The sequence below is a fragment of the Rhipicephalus sanguineus genome, chromosome 11 (assembly GCF_013339695.2).
Source record: "Rhipicephalus sanguineus isolate Rsan-2018 chromosome 11, BIME_Rsan_1.4, whole genome shotgun sequence".
In the NCBI taxonomy this organism is placed as follows: Eukaryota; Metazoa; Arthropoda; class Arachnida; order Ixodida; family Ixodidae; genus Rhipicephalus; species Rhipicephalus sanguineus.
In genome coordinates this window covers 15745061-15768734 of record NC_051186.1, presented here as the reverse complement: position 1 = coordinate 15768734, position 23674 = coordinate 15745061, and the positions used below count along the sequence as shown (strand labels likewise).

At 43.7% G+C, this 23674-nt stretch overlaps 1 protein-coding gene across 2 annotated transcripts; it reads right to left on the bottom strand.

Moving 5' to 3' along the window:
• Positions 1–702: 702 nt before the first annotated feature.
• LOC119373809 (uncharacterized) lies at positions 703–22647 on the bottom strand. Of its 2 annotated transcripts, XM_037643872.2 has the most exons (4): positions 22263–22640; positions 8329–8397; positions 4912–4965; positions 708–969 (listed from the first exon to the last, which is right to left on the bottom strand). In XM_037643872.2, the coding sequence occupies exons 1-4, from the start codon at positions 22491–22493 to the stop codon at positions 874–876; spliced, it is 450 nt and encodes a 149-aa protein (XP_037499800.1). In that variant the 5' UTR covers positions 22494–22640; the 3' UTR covers positions 708–873. The 2 variants fall into 2 exon arrangements, with proteins under 2 accessions (XP_037499801.1, XP_037499800.1); XM_037643873.2 differs by lacking the exon at positions 4912–4965 and having other exon boundaries at positions 703–969; positions 22263–22647.
• Between the last annotated feature and the right edge of the window lie 1027 nt (positions 22648–23674).

Genomic DNA, 23674 nt, shown 5'->3' with positions numbered 1-23674 from the left:
ACATGCTATTGATAGGTGTCTAAATAGTCACAGTGCAAAAAAAAAAAAAAAACGCCAGGCCTGCGGAGAGAAGAGACGACACAACCGACGAAGCGCTTAAGCACGTGCGACATTCCTTATTGCAGGCCTCTTTTCGTTCAGTTCCGGGTTGGGGCGGAGGCTAACGAGGGGATGATCGAAACCAAAGATTGCCTGATTAGGTCCACAGTGTCTAAATGTGGCATCTGTTGCTTTGACTAACAAAGAACTCGTTAACTTGTCTCGTGCATGACAGCCACAGAAGATGTAGGCAATTATAACTGTTATGCTTTTATTTCTCCTTATTTTTCACGTCTCTTTTACAATTTCTTGTATCCCTTCAATAAATTTCATTTGTCGCAAGCACTTCGTCTGTCGTGTCCTTCTGTCCTCGGTTTTTGCCGCTGTAACTGTTTCAACATAAACGACCAACTCGTCCAATGTGTCGTACTCCTTACCCAGGTGGCTATTGTGTCGTTTCCCACTGTGCAGTCGCCTGATTTGGTATTCAAGTTTTAGTCACAGCTGTTGAAACACCAAGCGCAAAGAATGTGAAATCTGCCGTTTATTCATGTTCAAACCTATATATCCTTCCGAAAAACGTCGCATTACATGATATTGCATATTGCACAGTATGAATTGCCAATAGCGGATAGAGTATACATGTTTTATACAAAAGAGGTTTGTGTCGCATTGATTCACCGCCAACACATTTATTAAATTTCCATATTATTTTTTATTGCACGTCTTCAGCGCAAGCTCAACATATTTAAGGTAAGAAATAGGATACTTGGGTGGTTAATATACACTGCACTGGAGCTTATTTCGTGCACTGCACAAACGATGGTGAACTTATCAAATGAACAACGGCTCATTGCAGCTGAATGATGTTATATTTGGCGTCGACGTTCCAATCCGATGGTAGAAATCAATGTTGCAAACAGCAACAACCTGCGGGAATAAAAGCAAAACAAAGTATGGAGCAGAGGTTTATGCATTGGTGACGTGCACACTGTGTGAATAAATTCAATCTAAACGCTTACGCGTGGATCAGAGAGGAAAAAAATTATCACGACAAAATGTATATTCGCACATTTATGAGCCGACTCGTACTTTCTATGGGGACCAGGAACGTAATCTACAAATGAAATAAGGGTATTTTTCATCCGTTTTCTGGCACTGTGAGGCTTATTTTAGATGCATCATAATTTTGGATTGGTGTTCTACTGCCATCGTACAAAGATCCCTAAAACAAATCACAGTTCTGTCGCAAGAGCGAAGCAATGAATGCGATAGCAACAAATTGGAATGTTATACGAAGGCTAGCTGTTAAACTTTTGAATCCGATCGCGCGTAACTCTACAAAAAGCTGGTAAAAGGAACGCGGTCGCTTCGTGGAGCGAAGCAGTTTTCGTGCTCTTTCTTGTCTCAACACAAAACGCTGAGAGCACATCACGTCACGAACGATGTCGCGCGTGCCAGGGCTCGTGACAGCGCCCTTACGATCAAAGTTCGCAGTTGCCATTCGAGCGCTGAGCGGCGACGAAAAACGGGCGGAGCGTTTCCTCTCTGCTTCACGAGCCATCGATGTCATGGCTCTCTCGCAGGGCGAAGTTATCACGTTTGCGCTTGGTGCGACGGATAGGGCCGGCTCTTCACATCTGCTTCAGCCTCGCTCGTCCCCAGCGCTCGTGTGCTTTTACTACTGCGCCGAACATACGATGCACGGGGCATGCATGCATGTACAACCTACTACATACCGTGCTAATGAAACATATATTCTGGTATATGCAGGGCATGGCCCGTCATTCATATTCGCCAAGCACTCATGTCATGCCATGCAAATTTTGGTATATGTCCAGTTAACAAGACGACTGGAAGCGCACCCAGACAGTGTCATCAAATCATGCCGTAAGTGACGAGCATGTCATGAGTTTCTTGTTAGGACCTGACATTTATGTTCGTCATGCAGTTATGTCGTGCCATAGCAATTTTGGTATATATCAAGTGAATTAAATGGCCGCAAGCGCATCATGAGCGTGGCATGTAAGTCATGCCGTAGTGACATGCATATCATGATTTATTCTGTTATGACCTGTCATTTATGTTCGTCATGCAGTCATGTTACACCATACCAATTTCTCTTTATATAAACTTGCGAAACTGCTTCGAGCGCACCATGCGCGTGGTATGTACGTCATGCCGTACGACACGCATTTCATAATTTTCATGTTAGGACCTGTCATTTATGTTCGTCATGCAGTCATGTCACGCCATATCGACTTTGGTATGCAGGGTGCTCAAAAATAAGCTTTATGGTTTTCTTAAAATTCAGCACTGGGAGGTACGCGAGAACCACATTTACAGATAAGTAATGTATCTAGGTGCACACCAAGTGAGAATAATTATCGCTGTGAGCCGCCCAATTGACTAAGATTCAATAATGAACTTTTTAGTGACTGCAGGAAGCGGGCATGTTTATAATTAAAAGTTGGAGGCAATCGCGTTTCTACACAGTGCCATTTGGAAGAATTCTTCTAACGTGTCTGTGGTCCGAGATATCCCGCTGAAAAGTTATTTGTGATTTGCATGATTACCCATGCAAGGCGATGAGGGTCGGCGCAATGATCCTCCCTCTGTGACGAGCAATCATTGCTTGCTATCTTCAGCCGGTAGTAAAAGTGTAACCGTCATCATCTTTGCGTATGCCTTCGACCCGTTGTAAGATTAAACACCACACGCAACTGCCGCGGCACATCGGGGAGGAGATTTGCGCCAGTGCTCATTGTTTTGCATGCGTAATCATGCAAACCGCTACTAAACTTTGTAGCGGGATATCTCGGAGCACAGACATGCTAGAAGAATTCTTCCAAGAACTGTGTAAAAACACGACTGCCTCGTCCTGATCAACACATACATGCCCGCTTGTTGTAATCATCGAAAGGTTTATTTTCAATTTTAGTTAATTGGGCGGTTGACAGCGATAATTATTGTCTAACTTTGTGTCCCCCTAGTTACATAACTTATCTGCGAAGGAGGATTTCACGTAACTCCCAGTGCTGAATTTAAAGAAAGCCATAAATCTTAATTTTGAACACTCGTTATATTCAGTGAATAAAGCGGCCGTATGGGCACCATGAGCATGGAATGTAAATCATACCGTACATGTAATGCATGTCATGATTTCTATGTTACAACTTTTCATTTACGTTCGTCATAGAGTCACGTCGCTCAATACCACTTTCGGTATATATCAGGCTAGCCATACGGCCGCATGAGCACCATGAGCCTGATATGTAAGTCATGCCGTACATGACATACATGTAATCATTTGAATGTTAAGACCAGTCCTTTATGTTCCTCGTACAGTCATGGCACGCCATATCAATTTTGGTATTTATGTAGTCAATGAAACGGCCGCGAGCGCACCATGAGCGTGGCATGTAAATGCCATACATGCATATATATCATGATTTTTAGGTTATTAATTGTCATGTATGTTCTTCGACGGTCACGTCGCGCAATACCAGTTTTGGTATTTAACAAGCTAGCGGAACGGCCGCATGAGCACCATGAGCGTGGCGTGCGAGTCATGCCGTACGTGACACGCGTATCATGATTTGAGCGTTACTACCAATCAGTTATGGGCGTCATACACTCGTTTCACGCCACACCAATTTTCGTATACTATAAATTAACGAAACGGCCGCAAGAGCACCAAGGCGGTTGCGTGTAAATCATGCCGTTCATGACATGCATGCCATAATTTTCATGTTATAACCTGTCACTTATGCTGGTCATATAGTCACATCATGCCAAACCATTTTAGGTATACATCCCATTAAGGAAACGGCCAAGAGAGCTCAATGTCATAGATAGATAGATAGATAGATAGATAGATAGATAGATAGATAGATAGATAGATAGATAGATAGATAGATAGATAGATAGATAGATAGATAGATAGATAGATAGATAGATAGACAGACAGACAGATAGATAGATAGATAGATAGATAGATAGATAGATAGATAGATAGATAGATAGATAGATAGATAGATAGATAGATAGATAGATAGATAGACAGACAGACAGACAGACAGACAGACAGACAGACAGACAGACACAGACAGACAGACAGACAGATAGATAGATAGATAGATAGATAGATAGATAGATAGATAGATAGATAGATAGATAGATAGATAGATAGATAGATAGATAGATAGATACGCTCTGTCAGAGAAGTTTACTGAGAAATGCTTCGCATTAAAAAAAAGTGACGGGCTCCGTCGCGCGAGCCAACCCAGCCCGGCCGCAGCCGCTACATAAAACAACGGTGCAGATCCGACGAGCAGAGAAAGCGACGCTCAGGTGACTATGAGTCGACACGCACCGTGACTGCGCACCGCTGCTCTTGGCACGCTCTCGAAAAGAGGCGCCGCACCGGCAGATAGCACGTCGATGCAATTTTGCATGCGCTCCCGTGGACTTTATAGTTTTGCTCATGGATGTGTGTATAGTGGGGATGGAAAGAAACGCGAACACAGCGGCATCTACATTCTCAGCTTTTTAACATTTCTTTACACGCTGTTGTAGCCTGTAGCGTAATAAAAAGTCGGCAGAGTCATCCATGATGCAATGAAGAACCATTCTAGCACCTTTTTATTGCCACCAAGGTAAGAGCACGATGAAAACAGCGCGCCGCGCTGTTCGCGTTTCTTTCCATCCCCCCTGTACATATATAGACCACGCAATATTGTGGCTCAATCATACATAAGGCGCGTACCTGTGTCATGTACGTGTTATACATGTTAAACAGTGACTCGCGAGTGCAGAAAATTAGCTTAGCTTTTTTTTATTGTCTGGTCCAAGTAAGTGGACAAATCTTACCTGTCCCGAAAAGCACACAAGATTGTGTGCATAATGCCACTTATCATAGTTTTGCTGGAATAAGCAAAGACAACAACAAGCGTCAGTTATGCGGTGAAAGCCATTGAGTTAGCTTTTATTTCATAGTGTAGTCGACCGCGTTGAACTGCAGCATCGAATCCTTACAGCGGCGGCCGCATTTTCACTAGAGCCGAAAATGCTTCAGGTCCGCGTACTTAGATGCACGTTAAAGAATCCCCGGTGGTCTAAATTGCAGGATCCCTCCACTACGGCGTGTCCCAATCATATCGTGGTTGTGGTGCGGAAAACCCCAACAGATATTGTTTTATATAATTACTGACCGCGTTGAACTATCATTTGTTAAAAAATTGTTCAGAAGAATGTGGTTACGCTTTTTGTATTCGTTCAAGAAAGTTGTTTGAGCTTAAGATGTCGGCCTACATCCTTGCTGAAAAATACCACATACAGATTGAAACTGTAGCCGCTAGGATATCTTAAGAAAAAACTGCGCAGCAGGACGAGACAGCAAGAAAGAACTGACGAAAACGAGCGCAGACTCACAACTAGTTTAGGATAACTGTATTTTGCAATCTTCAAGGCGAGCATTCCAGTATGCAATATCGAATGAGTACGTGAGACGTCGACATGGCAAAATAACGACCATGGCTGCGAAGTTTGATCAAGCATACACTTTACAAAAGTAACAGCTTCGCTGGAAGGCCAAATCACTGAATGCGACAGCAACAAATCGGAATGGCATGCGAAGAAGTGCTAGTAGTTCACTCCTTAGCAAATACGGCTGCTGAAGCGAGCGAAATGACGTTCCTGCGGTCTATGGCTTCAACGCAAACTTTTCCATGAAAGCATAACGCGTACGAAGCTATGAGTCATCTGTTTATTGTCGTGTTTGTTAGCCCTTCCAATCTTTTTACAGTAAATATAAACCAACTAGCCCGCCTATCTACCCTTCTGCAATTTCTATAGCTGTCTGTACCTTTCATGAAAATTCTGTGCCTGTCTGTACCTTTCATCGAAATTCAGTGACACCTCTATGCCATGTGCTATGGAGGTTCGCTGGGCATCTATCTTCACAGAGCTCATGTTTCAGTGATAAACCCACCAGAGCCTTCCCTTTCAGGAAGACAACCTGTGTTTTATCATATCCACAGGATGTAAGGGCGCTGAACGTTTATTAAGGTCACGTTGGTTTTTATATTGCAAGCCACGGTAATTAATGAGAACTAACAGACAATAACGCCAAGGAAAGTACAGGGGGTGTTATCTGTAGTATTTAGAATATAAATGTGAAGAAAGTAAAGTGGACGAAAAGATGACTTGCCGCCGGCAGGGACCGAACCTGCGACCTTCGAATAACGCGTCCGATGCTCTACCACTGAGCTACGGCGGCGGTCATCCTCCCGTCCACTTTCTGGGGTATATATGTTGATTTAAACCTAGGAGTGTTAGTCAGCGCCCATCGCAGCCATAGCGGCGAGTGTGGAACACTCTTTTTTGCCTGTTGGCGTCACGTAGCACGTGATCTTTTTACGAGTTGGCACCTGACCAATAATCCCTCGCATACTACCTGAAGGCATTAAGTCTGCCAGGACGAGACCCTCGCTATGAGTGAAGGAAAGCAGATGATTTTTCAAGGGCTCGTTTATCTTTGTTAGACACAATATTAATGAGAACTAACAGACAATAACGCCAAGGAAAGTACAGGGGGTGTTATCTGTAGTATTTAGAATATAAATGTGAAGAAAGTAAAGTGGACGAAAGGTCCCTGCCGGCGGCAAGTCATCTTTTCGTCCACTTTACTTTCTTCACATTTATATTCTAAATACTACAGATAACACCCCCTGTACTTTCCTTGGCGTTATTGTCTGTTAGTTCTCATTAATATTGTGTCTAACAAAGATAAACGAGCCCTTGAAAAATCATCTGCTTTCCTTCACTCATAGCGAGGGTCTCGTCCTGGCAGACTTAATGCCTTCAGGTAGTATGCGAGGGATTATTGGTCAGGTGCCAACTCGTAAAAAGATCACGTGCTACGTGACGCCAACAGGCAAAAAAGAGTGTTCCACACTGGCCGCTATGGCTGCGATTGGCGCTGACTAACACTCCTAGGTTTAAATCAACATATATACCCCAGAAAGTGGACGGGAGGATGACCGCCGCCGTAGCTCAGTGGTAGAGCATCGGACGCGTTATTCGAAGGTCGCAGGTTCGGTCCCTGCCGGCGGCAAGTCATCTTTTCGTCCACTTTACTTTCTTCACATTTATATTCTAAATACTACAGATAACACCCCCTGTACTTTCCTTGGCGTTATTGTCTGTTAGTTCTCATTAATATTGTGTCTAACAAAGATAAACGAGCCCTTGAAAAATCATCTGCTTTCCTAAGCCACGGTAAGTGTCACATAAGGCTAACGCCTTATTAATGTTAATGAGTACTACTACTACTAGTAGTAGTAGTAGCAGCAGTAGTAGCAGCAGCAGTTACGCAGTCGCGTGGCAAGATTGGGGAGTGAATATAGAAATAAATCAAACCAAATCGTGGTGATTGTGATCATTCTCGAGGTCTGTAAGCGCGCTTATTTCATATCTAGCAGCGTATTTACGAACCGCGCGGTTACAGCTTCGCTATGCTACAGTTTTCACGGCGTGAAACTGGTTGAATTTTTTTAATGAAGACAGTTGATTTCGCGGTCCCACCTTGGTGATACAGCCGAAAATAGAGGCGCGAGTTCGTTTCAAGTGTTTCGTACATTTCAGTGCTCAAAAGTAGCCGACACTTGCAAGTTACTACTTGCGCTTGCTTTTCTCGAATTCACCAAGGCGGGTATACTCAAACGCACTACGCGTTAGCAAAGTACGCGTGCCATCAACATTGTTTCAAAGCTGTTCTGCAGTAATGCTGCACACTCATTGAGCACTAGAAACCACAGTTTACTAGTGTGCGCATAAGCGCACTACCTGTCTTTCCTTACCAATACCTTGTTCATCTTTCCCCTTGTTTGCGAAGATTCGAAATAGGCCGAAAACATTCAACGAACAGCATGCGCGAAAAATTCTTCACAAAAATTTTAGACGACAGAAGATCCTGCAGTTATAACCACCTGCTCCAGTTCTAACACCTGTAAGTCTTGTAATGCTTTATTCTTACAAGGTAAGTTAATTGAGATACGGTTGCATTGATACTTTTAGGGGAAACCCGGCACTGATTTCTTCGGTATACCACTTCTTTACCGCCACTAATATTCCTGTTTTGAATTTCCTAAACGTATCGCCGTGAACATATCCAGCATTTTTTTGACGCCTTGTATCTGCTGAAGGAACTGCCTAACTGTTTTATTATACGCCGTAGGCTAGAAAAGATGCAATTAAGAGAAAGAAGAACGTTTTGGGAACACTTACCGGATGCTGAAAACCGCAGCTGACCTTAGCCAGTTCTACTTCGAGCTTGTAATTGAGGCCAGCCACAACCTGCAAATAGATCAAAGAAGGATATATAAATGCTAGGTCTCACGGCTGTTAGCGTTTATCCCATTTCGCTTTATTACCTTGAAGAGGTCATGAACCACTCTTCCATGTAATCATCGAGAGACCTCATTATGAGAGTGTATTGCCCCACGCATCAATTGCCACAAAAAATTATTGAATACCTCAGGATCGAGCGGAGTTAAAGGGACTTGTAGCGCTTCCAGCGTTTTTTTTTTTCTCATTCTCGCGGCCGGTATACGATCCTGCGACCTTCGGGTTAGCAGTCGAGCACCATAACCACTAGACCAACGTTGCGGGTTGCATTATTAAAGGTTGCGATACAAAGCTTCTTTCGGAATCTGTAGCAGCTTAGCCGTCGTGTTCGGTTGTTACTCACCAGGCCACACATTGCTTGTTGTGCAGAAGTTCTCGTCGATAATAACATTGCACTCGTGTCTCCACCACCGTACCCTCCGGGTCTCCTTCCAATTGAGTTTTGTCTGTAGCCTGCTCTGAATGTGGGTCTCAAGGGGACATGTTTCGCAACCGCGGACCACATCAAAGCGTACGCGAGGGCGAAGACCAAGCGGATTCCGAAAGAAGCCTTCGACCGCTACTTGCAAAAATGGCAACAGGGATGAAACACATGTCTGAGCGCACAAGGGTCCTATTTCGAAAGTGATCAAGTAAGCATTGCCATAGGTTGTAATATTAGCATCCTAAACCATTATTCCTTGAAACGTTTGACAGCCTCTTGTCTATAATCAATATATAGTGCCACAACATTTTTCCTTATAATCCACAAAGGCTCAATTCAAACTTCTTTTTTGTTTCTAGTGTACAAACATGCAGGTTGGATTCATATACTCATTTCGTTTCCCATTTTTCAAACGGTCATTATGCGACATTAAACGCACGAGTGCTTCTAATTGCTTCCAGTCATGCAGCTTTCCACGCGGCTGCGTTTACTACAGGATGGTAAGATCATGTATGTTACTTTCTGCTCTTGCGAGTGGTTAATCAGCGATAAGACCATGCGTTTTGTTTCTTCAATGAAAAGTGAGTCATTTTTTTTTCTGCTGGCGTCACAATACCGCTCCCTGAACGACAACTCCGACTGACACATTTGCAAGCACTGACAGATAGCCCGTGCAGGCAATGTTCAAACATTCCTCCCAATCTGAATGGCAGTCAAATCCCCATGTTTTCTGCTCTGGTCCTGCGGGTTGAACCTTCTTGTGCATCTGAAAATGATTTTTCGCTCACTATTGGGCATTTGCCATTCACTCTTAAAAAAAAGAGAGTCAAAAGGGAGTCACGTCTGCTTGACTCTCTTTGTGGCAGCCGATGACCACCTTTTTTTCTAAGGGGAGTCACAATGCTCTGGTCGACGCTCCTGAATGAAATAGATGACTCCCTTGCTCCAAGGGAGTCAGTGATGGTTCTGCATATACAGGGTGGGTTTTTTTTAAAAAGAAAGCTTCACTGGCTGCGACCAAGATACAGTTCGCTGCTTTGGCTTGTGGTATACCGAAAAATTTTGGTTGAGAATATATAACATGGATTCGTAAAATGTGGAATTACGCACGTATTGTGTTATGGCTTCAGTTACGATATTGCTGAAACGGCGCTTCGAAAACGTCTACAAGTAAACAGGGTTCTTAAAAAATCTTGCCCCCAAGCGAAACATTCAGAGTTATGACAACGTTTAACAATGGCAGCGCTGACAAATTGGCGAATCTTCGCACGTTTGCAAGCGAGGTTTGTAGATTCCTACGACAGCATGTATGGCAGAAAACATACATTTATTAGTGAAATGGACGTGCATGGTGTTGAACGCACTGGCGATCGGGAACACATCTAACTCTACAGCCGTAAAAACATGTGCCGCAAAGCTGGCATGATAACCGCGCAGACCGGTTATCAAGGCGACGCTTTACCGCGGCTCCTAAAGAGCGACAATACTACCAGAATTATAGCTCGCGTGGTCATCATTTCTGCCCGCCACAGCTAAACTATATCTTCACGATAATCCGCGCGGGCCACCAAATCGCTCAGCAAACGTTGAGCACAGCTAGGCACGCACACACGGCCTCACCGCACTCTCCGTAGCACCTAGAGCAGGGGATGCACGTTCACCTGCGCCCCCTCCCACCGTACAGCCCTTACAGACACACACAGGGCACGCTTCGCCTCCTCCACCCTGATATTATTCAATAGAGTTTTAACTATGCATGGATGTGTGTTCTATAGCACCAAAACAAAACCGAAACCATTTAGGCGTTCGTGGAGGCTACTTTAATCCAAAGCCGAAGCCATCAATACGAGACAGCCATTTTGGCCTGGCGTCGTGAGACGGCATTGTTCGTGATCCGTCTCGTTGTGGTCGTTCTTTAGTCCGCCAGAATAATCTGTGTCGTCAGGCGTGATTGCAAGTGATTGTTTTGCGTGACTTTCTTCGTGCTATGCATTCGTGGTGTAGTATCGTGTCGTCGGCTCACGCTTGCCGTGACTGGCTGAAGCAGTGTCACTCAGTGTTTGGGAAAAGCAGCCTCCGGACGGAGAAGTCCCTGCAGTAAGCTTCGTTTCGTCGTGAACTTGCCTGAGCAAGATGGCAGCGCATGACGGATCCCAGTGGCACCGACAGACGAAGCCTGTGGACGACGCTCCTACGGTCGTTATAGATTTCAGGTGAGTTCTGCCGGCTTCTGCCTACAACTCTTTTATTCGCTTCACACGTAGCTTTGCCACTTGTCTTTCTGATGTTCCAGTTGCACTGATTTTGCTATCGTGTTTCAATGGCTTGGCAACGACGAAAACCGCACTGGACTATCCAGTAGCGGGTAAAACGGAGTGGTGCGCGCCAATATCGTGTTTCCTTATTCCATACATGCCAGAAAAACATGAAATTGCGAGTTGAAATCTCGGTTGCAAGTCGAGTGTGGTGACACGTAGAGCAACGTTGCACCGATATATATTTGAAGGGTAAGTAAGATCAGCTGATCAAAATCAATCTAATGCACCCGGGCCGGCCCGAACATGCCTGATATCCAGATCATGATTTTGGCTCGTGAAACTCTAGAATTTAGTGTTTCTTTCCTTTGCTACCCAGACGTTGAAACACGTTTAATACGTATTTATTCGCTGCATATTCGAACTTCTCGCCGTGTTTGCTTGTTTGTTTGTGTGTGTGTGTGTGTGTGTGTGTGTGTGTGTGTGTGTGTGTGTGTGTGTGTGTGTGTGTGTGTGTGTGTGCGTGCGTGCGTGCGTAACTGCTATAAAACTTCGATGCAATAGCTTTTGTAGCACAGTTTCATTTAATTGAAACAGTGGTGACTTGATCTTATGATGCTAAAAATATCATGCAACAAAGGTAAATGTGAGTTCACTTCAAAGTTGTAGTTTTTTTTTTTTTTTCCACAAACTGCATACGAGCATAACCTCATCCTCCTGTGATACTTGCTTTGTCTAATGTGGTGTGGTGCTAGTACCTAATAGTAAACACAACACCGGCTAGTAATAATGGCAGTAAACATACTGCTCAAACGCTGTGTTTCGTGGATATTGGATGCCTTTGTTATACCAGCCGTGGTTCAGTTCGTTATTATTTTCAACACAAAGATACAGTCTACAGTGATGTTGTGGGCAGTGGACAAAAATCCCTTAAAATGGACTTGGAAGCGTTACGCTGCGAAGCCCAAGGACGCGGGTTCTATTCCTGACCCCGGCAGCTGCATTTAGAAGGGGGCGAGATACAGAAACTCCCATGCCCTCTGATTTGTGCACGTTGAAGAACTCCAGGTAGTTGAAATTAATCCGTGATCTCCCACTATGTAGCACCGCTTAATCGCATTGTGCTTTTCGCTCATAAATCTCTAGCAATTATTGCTTCGTCATTATACCTCGAAACACTCGCTGTATCCTATTTGAATTCTATTCGCCATAGTCTGCAATGAATATTTAGCACTTTTTACAGCAGGGTACCTCATTTGACATTCTTTTACAATGCACCTTAATTGTCCCAATTTCGTGCCATAATCAGCTGTTGTTTTTAATATGTATATGTCACTTCAGCACTGTTCCTTTTTGTTTGACCGCTTCTCATCACCTCGATTGTTTGAGGTTTCAGGTGATGTTTGTGCTGCACAGTTTGCCCGAGTTAGCTCCCAACCCTCTATACTGGTCAACGCTGGCTGGTGGGTTGTCCTTCCAGACAAACGGAAAAAACGAGACCTTTGCCTGTTGATATAGATCTGAAGAAAAAATGGCACATTAGGCCTTTAGAATAGCTGCACCTTCGTGCAGCTGTTCTGAAGCCAGGCACTAGAAGGGCACGCTCACAATGATGCGACAGAAAGAAGGCAGTGAAGGCAAGCCTAGTCTTGTCGTACATTCGCCATATTTCGTGTAGCTGTATACACATTTTGCCGTTTTCTTCGTTAAACTAATAATAACATTTGGCGTTTAACATCCCAAAACCACGATATGATTGAGAGACGCCGTAGTAGAGGGCTCTGGAAATTTCGACTACCTGGGGTTCTTTAACGTGCAGCTAAATCTAAGTACACGGGCCTCAAACATTTTCGCCTCCAACGAAAATGCAGCCGCCGAGGCCGGGACTCGATCCCGCGACCTACAGGTCTTCGTTAAAATACTGCTAGTCTAGTGGTTATGGTGCTCTACTGCTGACCCGCAGGTCGCGGGATCGAATCCTGGCCGCCGCGGCCGCATTTTCGATGGAGGCGAGAATGGTTTAGACCCGTGTGCTTAGATTTAGGTGCACGTTAAAGAACTCCAGGTGGTCGAAACTTCCGAAGCCCTCCACTACGGCGTCTCTCATAATCTTATCGTGGTTTTGGGACGTCAAACCCCAACAATTATTATTATTATTAAAATACTGCTGCCATGCTATACAGGGTGATTTTTTTTCAGACAGTACATATCTTTTATAAAAAAACTCTACGACAGTCACGCTCCAGTAGTACTCTAGTTCGAGGCGGAAATATTCTGCCGCAACAAAAAATGCGTTGACGGGACTAATTAACAAAAACCCGTTAACTAATTTTTATTTATTGACTTGAGGGCAGTTGTTTATATTAGAAATTTGTAGTGCGTGCCGCTTTATGGTATACCCATTTTTCAGAAATCATGAAAGTTTTACGTAACTCGAGATATTTATTGTGAAATTTTAAGGGCTAAATCAAAACTGATCGTGTCCGGCACACAGAAAACGCGGTTTTTCTGTTACGTCAGACCGGAGCTGCCCGCGACAAGGGAGTGACGAAATTTGAATGAAGGCGCGTCGTGGTCGTACCTTTTCGTGAAAACTGGCAAGTCATCTAACTTGCGTCAGCGGATCGCCTTACCTTTGCATGTGGCGTTTGGTGCTCATTTGTTTCTTTCGAGATGCGCGCATCCGAAACGGCAGTAATATCAACCTTTTCTTTCTATGTTTACAGATAAGTACCACACATCGCACCCAAATAATAAGCTGTTTACTTGTGTATTTCTGAATGCTTGCAGATTTTCCTGATCACATTCTGCTTCGGCCCACCTTCATTAAACTATCATCACCTTATTTTCACGTGTAGCTCCGAGCTTACGTAACAGAGAAGCGACGTTTCCTGCACGTCAGGCGCTATCAGTTTCGATTTCGTCCTTGAAATTCAAGGATGAATATCACGAATTACGTGTAACTTTCGCGATTAAAAAAAATGTGTATGCCATAAATTGGCACGCGATACAACTTTCTAATATAAACAACTACCTCCAGGTCAGGAATTAAAAGTTAATTATAGAGTTTTTGTTAATTAATCTCTTCATTGCCATTTTAGTTGCAGCAAACTATTTCCTTCTTGACATAGAGTGTGTGCGCGAAAACATCTTGAGCATGACTATTATACAATTTTGATAAGAAATATGCGTTCTCTAAAAAAACATCCTTCTAATTGTACGGAGGTCATGCAGCGGAAACAGTTGCAGCTGGCTAAGGGAGTAACAGACCCTCAAAGTACAGCAAAGCTAATGAGTATCCCTGGTTTTGTTCATTGCCATGACACTTCATGGAATCTGGTGTGTGAGCGCTGCCCTTGTCAGATTAAAAAGTGATCGATCTGTCTGTCATTATGTGTTTATTTTTGTGCACTTGACTATTTCAGGTTGCTTCAAGACTGCACATTGAAGCTCTACAGCTGCATTTGACCAGGAAGCCTCCTTGGAAACTTCGTGTCTCGAGGTAGTCAAGACGTGTCCAAGAATTCGGAATAGCCACGCTTAAGGTCTGGCCGTGAGTGGTCTCGAATCAGTGCAACCTGCTGTCCTTTTCGCCAGAATGCTACCTGACCCTGACATGGTCTGGGAACACGACACTGCCAAGCTCATGCACGCAAGCTGTGTCACCTATTGGGGTCCTGTATCTCAGATGACTACATGAGAATCCTGTACTACATGAGAACTACACATGTTGCATGTTTTGCGCTGTATGCCACATAAATTATGTAATGGATGTCGCAAAGAAGTGCTTGATGGCTGGCCATTGATTCCTATTCATAAAAACTGACTGCTGGCTATGCTAATGTTTATGCCAGGTCTAGTATATTGCCGCATTTGACAGTAATGAACGATGTTAGGGAAACTAATGCTTTTCATATCTCACTCATTCTGACAGTAATGTGTCTCGCTGTATTTCTGGACGGTGTTTCTGTATTTCAGTTCTGTACAGAACTCTCCATACCACCGCTAAATATATATATTTATATATATCATACCTTATATATATAAGGTACTTTACACACGACGTACGTTTTAGCATTAGCATAGTGCTAAAACGTACGTCGTGTGTCAAATGCCTTCCTACAGTATCAGGACCTTCGTGATCTTTCTGTAGCTCTTATATTTAAGGGTCATTCCATGCCAAGTGTCCCAGACGTGGCGCTCGCACATCGCAGCTTTTGCTGATAAAATTTGTGCCTTTTTCCTGTGCCACATGGAGTATTGTGGCAAAACATTCTTGCTCGAAAAAATTTTTGACGGTCCTGGCACACCCTCGAATTTCGCTTCTATTTATTAAACTGTACCTAATAGAAAAATGTGTATAAAATCTACTTTTGTCTGTTGAGCTTCTAAACTGCGCTTGCGCTATCGCAGAGGTTCTGTTTAGTTGTCCCATTCATTATTTCCGAATTTTTGTGTTTCACTACCAGCTACGTAGCTTCAAAAACTACAAAAATCTTCAAAGTTCGTGAATTTTTCTTGAGCTATCTGGAACTCACCCTAACCAATATTAATAATAGCCTGATTTCCAGGAAAGTGTATTTTAGTACAGAAATGTTTAGGGGTAAAATAGACTTCAGATCTTTCCGAAAAAAAATTGTGAAATTACAGAAAATGTACGATTTACGGGTGAGAAACAGCGCTAAAAAGACGGGACAAGAAAGGACACGAGACCACGGCGCTGACTAACAACCAAATGTGCTTTATTCCTTCAGTCAGCATAAATATACTTCACCACTAACGTGTGTAAGCTTCCCCTCGGTTTCCCTCCTTCCGAAGGAGATAGAATTCATGTCTCGTTGATCGCCTTACTGCCTCTGCGCAGGCTGAGTTTTCTGTATTTTCATTACGTTAGTGGTGAAGTATATTTATGCTGACTGAAGGAATAAAGCACATTTGGTTGTTAGTCAGCGCCGTGGTCTCGTGTCCTTTCTTGTCCTGTCTTTTTAGCGCTGTTTCTCACCCGTAATCATGAACCAACCAGCCCAAATGCGTACCCATGTACGATTTGTTGCATGTTTGACCATATTTTTCATACTGATGCGGTCAAAGTAAAAATCCTCGTCATGCGGCGTTTGATAAAAGACTTCATCGTTAAGTAATGAAAAAAGTCTTATCAAATCATTTTTTTCTTTTAAGGAAGAAAATAATTTTTGAATTTGGCCCTCCGAAAGCGCAGTGCATTTCATTTTGTTGCCACTTCGCCGCAAAGCACGTGGTAGCCCTTGCAGCTGATACTCGTCACAGGCAACGGCCAGATGCGAGATGTATGTCAGTGGCTCGTGAGTGGTCGAAAGTCTTGTCACGTTGATGTCAGGGCGACGAGTAATGAATTCGCGTTACAATGTGAGCTTGCTTGGCGGGCCCAATGGGAAGTATGGACGCCCGAGAGCAGCCTATGGCGTCGTTGGCACATTGTGCTAGAGGCCGTCTGTACAACATGTATACCCTGAGAAAGAAGTGTGTACAGTGTGCATTATTTCTTTCAGTATGTGTATGCTAGTTGTGCAGACGTCCCTCTAGGACATTGTGCCAACGACTCCACATGCTGCTCTCGGGCGTCCATATTTCCCATTGGGCCCGCCTAGCAAATGCTCATTGTAACGCAAATTCATTACTCGTCGCCCTGACAGCGCGACAAGACTTTCGACCACTCACGAGCCGCTGACATACATCTCGCATCTGGCCGCTGCCTGTGACGAGTGTCAGCTGTAAGGGCGACCACGTGCTTTGCGGCGAAGTGGCAGCAAAATGAAATGCACTGCGCGATCGGAGGGCCAAATTCAAAAATTATTTTCTTCCTTAAAACAAAAAAAATGATTTGATTAGACTTTCTTCGTTACTTAACGATGAAGTCTTCTATCAAACGCCACATGACGAGGATTTTTACTTTGACCGCATCAGTATGAAAAATACGGTCAAACATGTGACAAATCGTACATTTTCTCAAATATCACAATTTTTTCGGAAAGATTTGAAGTCTATTTTACCCCTAAACATTTCTGTACTAAAATACACTTTCCTGGAAATCGGGCTATGATTAATATTGGTTAGGGTGAGTTGCAAATAGCTCAAGAAAAATTCACGAACATTGAAGATTTTTGTAGTTTTTGAAGCTACGTAGCTGGTAGTGAAACACAAAAAAAATCAGAAATAATGAATGGGACAACTAAACAGAACCTCTGTGATAGCGCAAGCGCGGTTTCGTAGCTCAACACACAAAAATAGATTTTATACACATTTTTCTATTAGGTACAGTTTAATAAATAGAAGCGAATTTCGAGGGGGTGCTATGATTGTCAAAATTTTTTTCGACCAAAAGTGTTTTGCCACAATACTCCATGTGGCACAGGAAAAAGGCACAAATTTTATCAGCAAAATCTGTGATGTGCGAGCGCCACGTCTGGGACACTTGGCATGGAATGACACACACACACACACACACACACACACACACACACACACACACACACACACACACACACACACACACACACACACACACACATATATATTGAAAGAGCGTAGGCGTCGGCAAGTTGGTAATTCATGTTTGACTTTTTGAGCGCGCAAAAGAACAGGGACGAAAAACGACGCAGACACAGCGCTGACTTCCAACATATGCTTTATTTTCTGCAGTGGTACATATATATATAGACGACAAAAAGCAACGCACGCAGGCGCATTGTACAGGAAGGCTTCATGTAAAACCACAAATAAGTATGCATGATAAGCAATCAAACAACCTGATATCGGATTTTTTTCTTCTTTAAGAGATCAAGCGGTCATTCCTGACTACCACTATCGTCTAGTCACCCCGTGGGCCTTGCTTAGAAAGTCTAGTTCTTTTTGGATAGGTCAATTGAATGTGCACTAATGCACATGTCTCCCAAACTTGCAATCTTCGCCGCTTCAATTATCTCACGTGTTGTTTGTGCCTGGCTCCTTCCTGTCGCAGTGCACTGCGAATACATGGGATCGCACCCACACTTCCTGCAGTGGAAAGCCAAATGTCCCACACCTCCAGTTCGCACGTTATTTGCGTGCTCACGCAGCCTGTCATTGGCACACCGTCCCGTCTGCCCTATGTATTTCTTGCCACAGGACAGCAGTAACTCATAAATGATGTTGTTCTCACATTTAACAAAGCTTTCTTTGTGCTTTTTTTGGCACCTGGGTTTTTCAGAACCACTGTAGGAGGCCTTGCACAGATTATAAAGCTTGTTTGGTGCTGAAAGGACGACTCTTACGTTGGCGTTGTTTCCTATCTTTTTCAGCCTATGTGAGACATCGTGAAGGTACGGTATGACGGCGCATTTCCGCTTGACAGGCTCCGTTTCTGGTGAAGCCTGCTCCTCACCCTCGCGAGCATGTTTGACAGTCTTGAGAAGACCCTCCGCCACAGATGTGACGACATACTGAGGAAACCCCGCCTTTTTCAGGCAGTCAGCTTGCGCCTGGAAACTACATGAACACTTGTGAGGACATGAGCGGCGAAGCGCATTCATTAGGGTTAATTTTGCAATACCCCTTTTAACTAGCTTGGAGTGGCCCGAAGAAAACGGCAGAAGCGGCTTATTGGCCCTAGGCTCGTACGACCAGCAGACCTGGTCTCGCTCAAAGAACATTCGTAAGTCAAGAAAACGCAAGGCGTTATTTTGCGGCATTTCATGCGTGACTGCGAGCGGTTGCAGGAAACGCGTGAACAGATCAAGTACGTTTGAAGAATCATTGCCAAATTCGCCTGGACTTGATTCTAGAAACACAACGTAGTCGTCTACATATCTAAACACCTTCTTTACATTTGTGCCTGTTACTAGAAACTAGAAACAGAGCTAACAGGCACAAATGTAAAGAAGGTGTTTAGATATGTAGACGACTACGTTGTCTTTCTAGAATCAAGTCCAGGCGAATTTGGCAATGATTCTTCAAACGTACTTGATCTGTTCACGCGTTTCCTGCAACCGCTCGCAGTCACGCATGAAATGCCGCAAAATAACGCCTTGCGTTTTCTTGACTTACGAATGTTCTTTGAGCGAGACCAGGTCTGCTGGTCGTACGAGCCTAGGGCCAATAAGCCGCTTCTGCCGTTTTCTTCGGGCCACTCCAAGCTAGTTAAAAGGGGTATTGCAAAATTAACCCTAATGAATGCGCTTCGCCGCTCATGTCCTCACAAGTGTTCATGTAGTTTCCAGGCGCAAGCTGACTGCCTGAAAAAGGCGGGGTTTCCTCAGTATGTCGTCACATCTGTGGCGGAGGGTCTTCTCAAGACTGTCAAACATGCTCGCGAGGGTGAGGAGCAGGCTTCACCAGAAACGGAGCCTGTCAAGCGGAAATGCGCCGTCATACCGTACCTTCACGATGTCTCACATAGGCTGAAAAAGATAGGAAACAACGCCAACGTAAGAGTCGTCCTTTCAGCACCAAACAAGCTTTATAATCTGTGCAAGGCCTCCTACAGTGGTTCTGAAAAACCCAGGTGCCAAAAAAAGCACAAAGAAAGCTTTGTTAAATGTGAGAACAACATCATTTATGAGTTACTGCTGTCCTGTGGCAAGAAATACATAGGGCAGACGGGACGGTGTGCCAATGACAGGCTGCGTGAGCACGCAAATAACGTGCGAACTGGAGGTGTGGGACATGTGGCTTTCCACTGCAGGAAGTGTGGGTGCGATCACATGTATTCGCAGTGCACTGCGACAGGAAGGAGCCAGGCACAAACAACACGCGAGATAATTGAAGCGGCGAAGATTGCAAGTTTTGGAGACATGTGCATTAGTGCACCTTCAATTGACCTATCCAAAAAGAACTAGACTTTCTAAGCAAGGCCCACAGGGTGACTAGACGATAGTGGTAGTCAGGAATGACCGCTTGATCTCTTAAAGAAGAAAAAAATCCGGTATCAGGTTGTTTGATTGCTTATCATGCATACTTATTTGTGGTTTTACATGAAGCCTTCCTGTACAATGCACCTGCGTGCGTTGCTTTTTGTTGTCTATATATATATATATGTACCACTGTAGAAAATAAAGCATATGTTGGAAGTCAGCGCTGTGTCCGCGTCGTTTTTCGTCCCTGTTCTTTTGCGCGCTCAAAAATGCCAAACACACACACACACACAGATATATATATATATATATATATATATATATATATATATAAAATGCTTAACAATTGTGGTGACGTGGCTAAGGACTACGCATTATTCGCAGGATGTTGTGCCTATAGTTTAGGTGCTTACTGACAAAACAGTAGGTTGTCATTACAATGTGAACATGTATGAAATGGCATGAAGTGTTTAAAACCGATTCAAAGAATAATTTTACGAATCGCAGAAATTTCAGTTTGTTTATAGGATGAAGGCATGCAGACGTGAAAGAGAAGACACAGACAAACCAAACGCTAGCGTTTGAGCTGTCCGCATCTCTTCTGTTTCCGTGTTGCATGGCTTACTTTCTTCTAGAATCAACATTTTTTGTTGTTTTACGCGAGCGGAAATTGTTCTGAGACTCATCTATATCAACTTCGAGTAGTATTTTATTTCCCCCAGAGGAATCGAATGCAGCACTGTAAAGTTGCTACAAAAACTTGTTGCGGCTGTCATGCATCCACCACAGTGTTCCTGTTTGAGTAAACCCGGTGGAAGTGCCTTGTTGAGTAACAAGAGGTAGCGGCACCAACTTTCGTCGATTGTCAGATAAAAACCCTAATGGTGTTCGCTCTGATTTGAAGTTCTTTTGAAATTCTTGATCAATCTCTATAAAACTTGTTTAGTTTATGTGTATTTGTACCCTGATTTTGAAAATGCAAATATTTTTCTACTATTATATGTCGTGTTAAGTATATCAAACATTTCATGTGCCATGTTAGGCCTGCACGAGTTACAAAGTAAGCACATCACAATAATATGAAATGGGAACTGTATGCAACATAACCAGAATGCATGTCCTAAACCCACTTAACAATAGTCATAGTATGCTGAACATTGACCAGTAAGTGTATGTCTAGCTGGTGATTCGCTCACGAGAGTTCAATATTACGTAACTTTTAACTCAAATGGGTTTAAAACGCGAGTTCGTATGTGGGCTAGTGGGTTCATGAACATTATGCCAGAACAGCGCAGTAAACTCCTTTGCCAGAACAGCGCAGTAAACTCCTTTAAAACTATTGCATACAGTTTTTGTCCCCTAACTATAGCGATATGTCGATTTACTTTGTAACTCCAAGTTTGGAAAGGCTTGCTCATCAGGACACATGAAATTTTTGTGTAAAAACTGCGTTTTCTTCCAGATAATTGCATATTTGAAATCGCCACATAAGTAAACCTAAACTCAGCAAGTTTCATCAGTATCGACCAAGAAGAAAAATAAACGCATTATTTGTTGCAGAGTGTCTCATTGAGTACCACGAAGTGGTCACACTGACTCTTGCCAGGGGAGTCATGTACACCACTGTCCTTAAGGACAACGGAGTCAAAGGAACGCTCCAGTGGGAGTCAGCGTTACCATGGCAAAGGGGTCACCCTGACTACCTAGAGGTACTAGCGGGAAATAAAAGGTAGTCATGTAGACTCCTGCGTTGGGAGTAACGTAGACTCTCTGCTTGTGAAGAAGGGAGTCGTTGGTCTGAAGAACGAAGGGAGTCGTTTGACACCCCAAATTGTGAAGAAGGGAGTCGTTGGTCTGAAGAACGAAGGGAGTCGTTTGACACCCCAAAAGGTCATCATATGTGTAGCGAGGCGATTACCACCCAAAGGTAGTCAGTACAGACACCCTTTTTTTTAAGAGTGTTGTATTCAGAATGACGCCTTAAATATTACCCGTGACATGACTTCTTTAGGTGGCCACTTCAAAATGAACATAAACATGCATCACTGTGTTGCCACCGGAGCATTAACCAGCGGTTTTTCGATAACGTCATGCACCTAATTCAAGCAAGGCTGTTTTTTTCCAGTTTCTGAATAGGGGCCTACAATGCGAAATTATCGTGTGGTGCTGTAAAAATAAATAGATGCTTATGCAGGAAGATTAACACTGCATTAGAGCGAACAAGTAGATGTGTTGGAATAAAAAGGCTAGAGAATGCATGATCGTTACCTGTGTAGCAGCTTTCGAAACTCTTAGATTAATTCCGTGCAGAGATGGTTCACCGAGTGCGCTTGCGAAGGCTTGATAGGCAAGTCTGATAAACTTCGACGATTGTGACGGGTACTTGTGCTGCCTCCATCCACCGAGAAGTTGAGGTCTCAAATGCCTCGCTCTTTCCCAGTGAGCTTGCACAAGCGTAGTTACACAGAAAATTAAAGCAATACCACGGAGAGCCCTCATCGCATTAACCTTTGGCTCGTGTGCCTGCGACCACGAGAAATGTCACCGTGCAAGATGCTAGCCTCTCCTAGTCAGTTGCCACCGTTGTTCGAGAGCAACAATGGATTACCAGACGTGAGTCTGGGTATGCTTCTTTTCCTTTGCACTTTTCGGCGCGATAGTGCTTTTTAGGCCGTGAGTTGTGTGCCTTTCTCATTTTCCCTGGACTGGCTAACTTGGCTTATGTTCGAAGGTGTAACAATGATAGCGAGGCAATGCTTGGCGTCTATATTGGCTGTAACCAAAGCCAGAACAAATGCACGTAGTGAAAGAACGCGCTATAGAGAATGTTGCACTACGTCATACGGTGCACATTTTTATGTTCATAAATTTTAAGACATCGCTATAGAATCGTTCTTACGTTCGTGCATGTGCGCAACCTAGAAGATATTCACAAAGCCGATGGTTGGAATACCGACAATTGTGGCCGGGTCGCGATGAGCGCGAAACGCAAGACGATCACGTATTTGCATTTAAGCACACAGGCGCACGGTCAAGAATCGCTGACAGTAATCATTATTACGTAGACCACCAATACAATGGACATTATCATTTCGATTCTTTACGCACGTAAAGCTCCACAACTAAAGCATAAACTGCATACACGTTGGCATCAGTTGCTGAACACGTCGTGCCTACGACTATAGCTGTCGCTACTTTGTAGTATTTATTTATTCATTTATTTATTCAGTTATTTTTGTTACCGTCAGTGTACAGAACACATTTCCGAGGAGAAGGGTGCTTCACAACAGTAAAAAGATCGCAAAGAATATTTCAAGCTAAAACAAAAAGAAATATTTCACGTAAAAAAGCAACCAGACTCCTTCCACTACAGGGAAAGCAATCAGAGCTCTTGCACTACTGCTGCTCATAATATCTGCGGTATATCTGGGAACACTTGGATAATAGGCTTGTTGAGATATATATCATGAGCCATGGTCCTCATTGGCCAAAGTTGTCTTTGCGCCAAAAAATTCATCGCCATCAGCGCCAGCATTATACTCTTGCCACATTGCTGATTAGTTGCACGCACGCTCACTGGCACCACCTGCCAACTTTAATTCCCATGAAAGGACCTGAAGCAGAAGTGGGTGGCTTCATAGAGGGTGATCAGTGGTTTCACTAATCCTGGCTTTCATTCC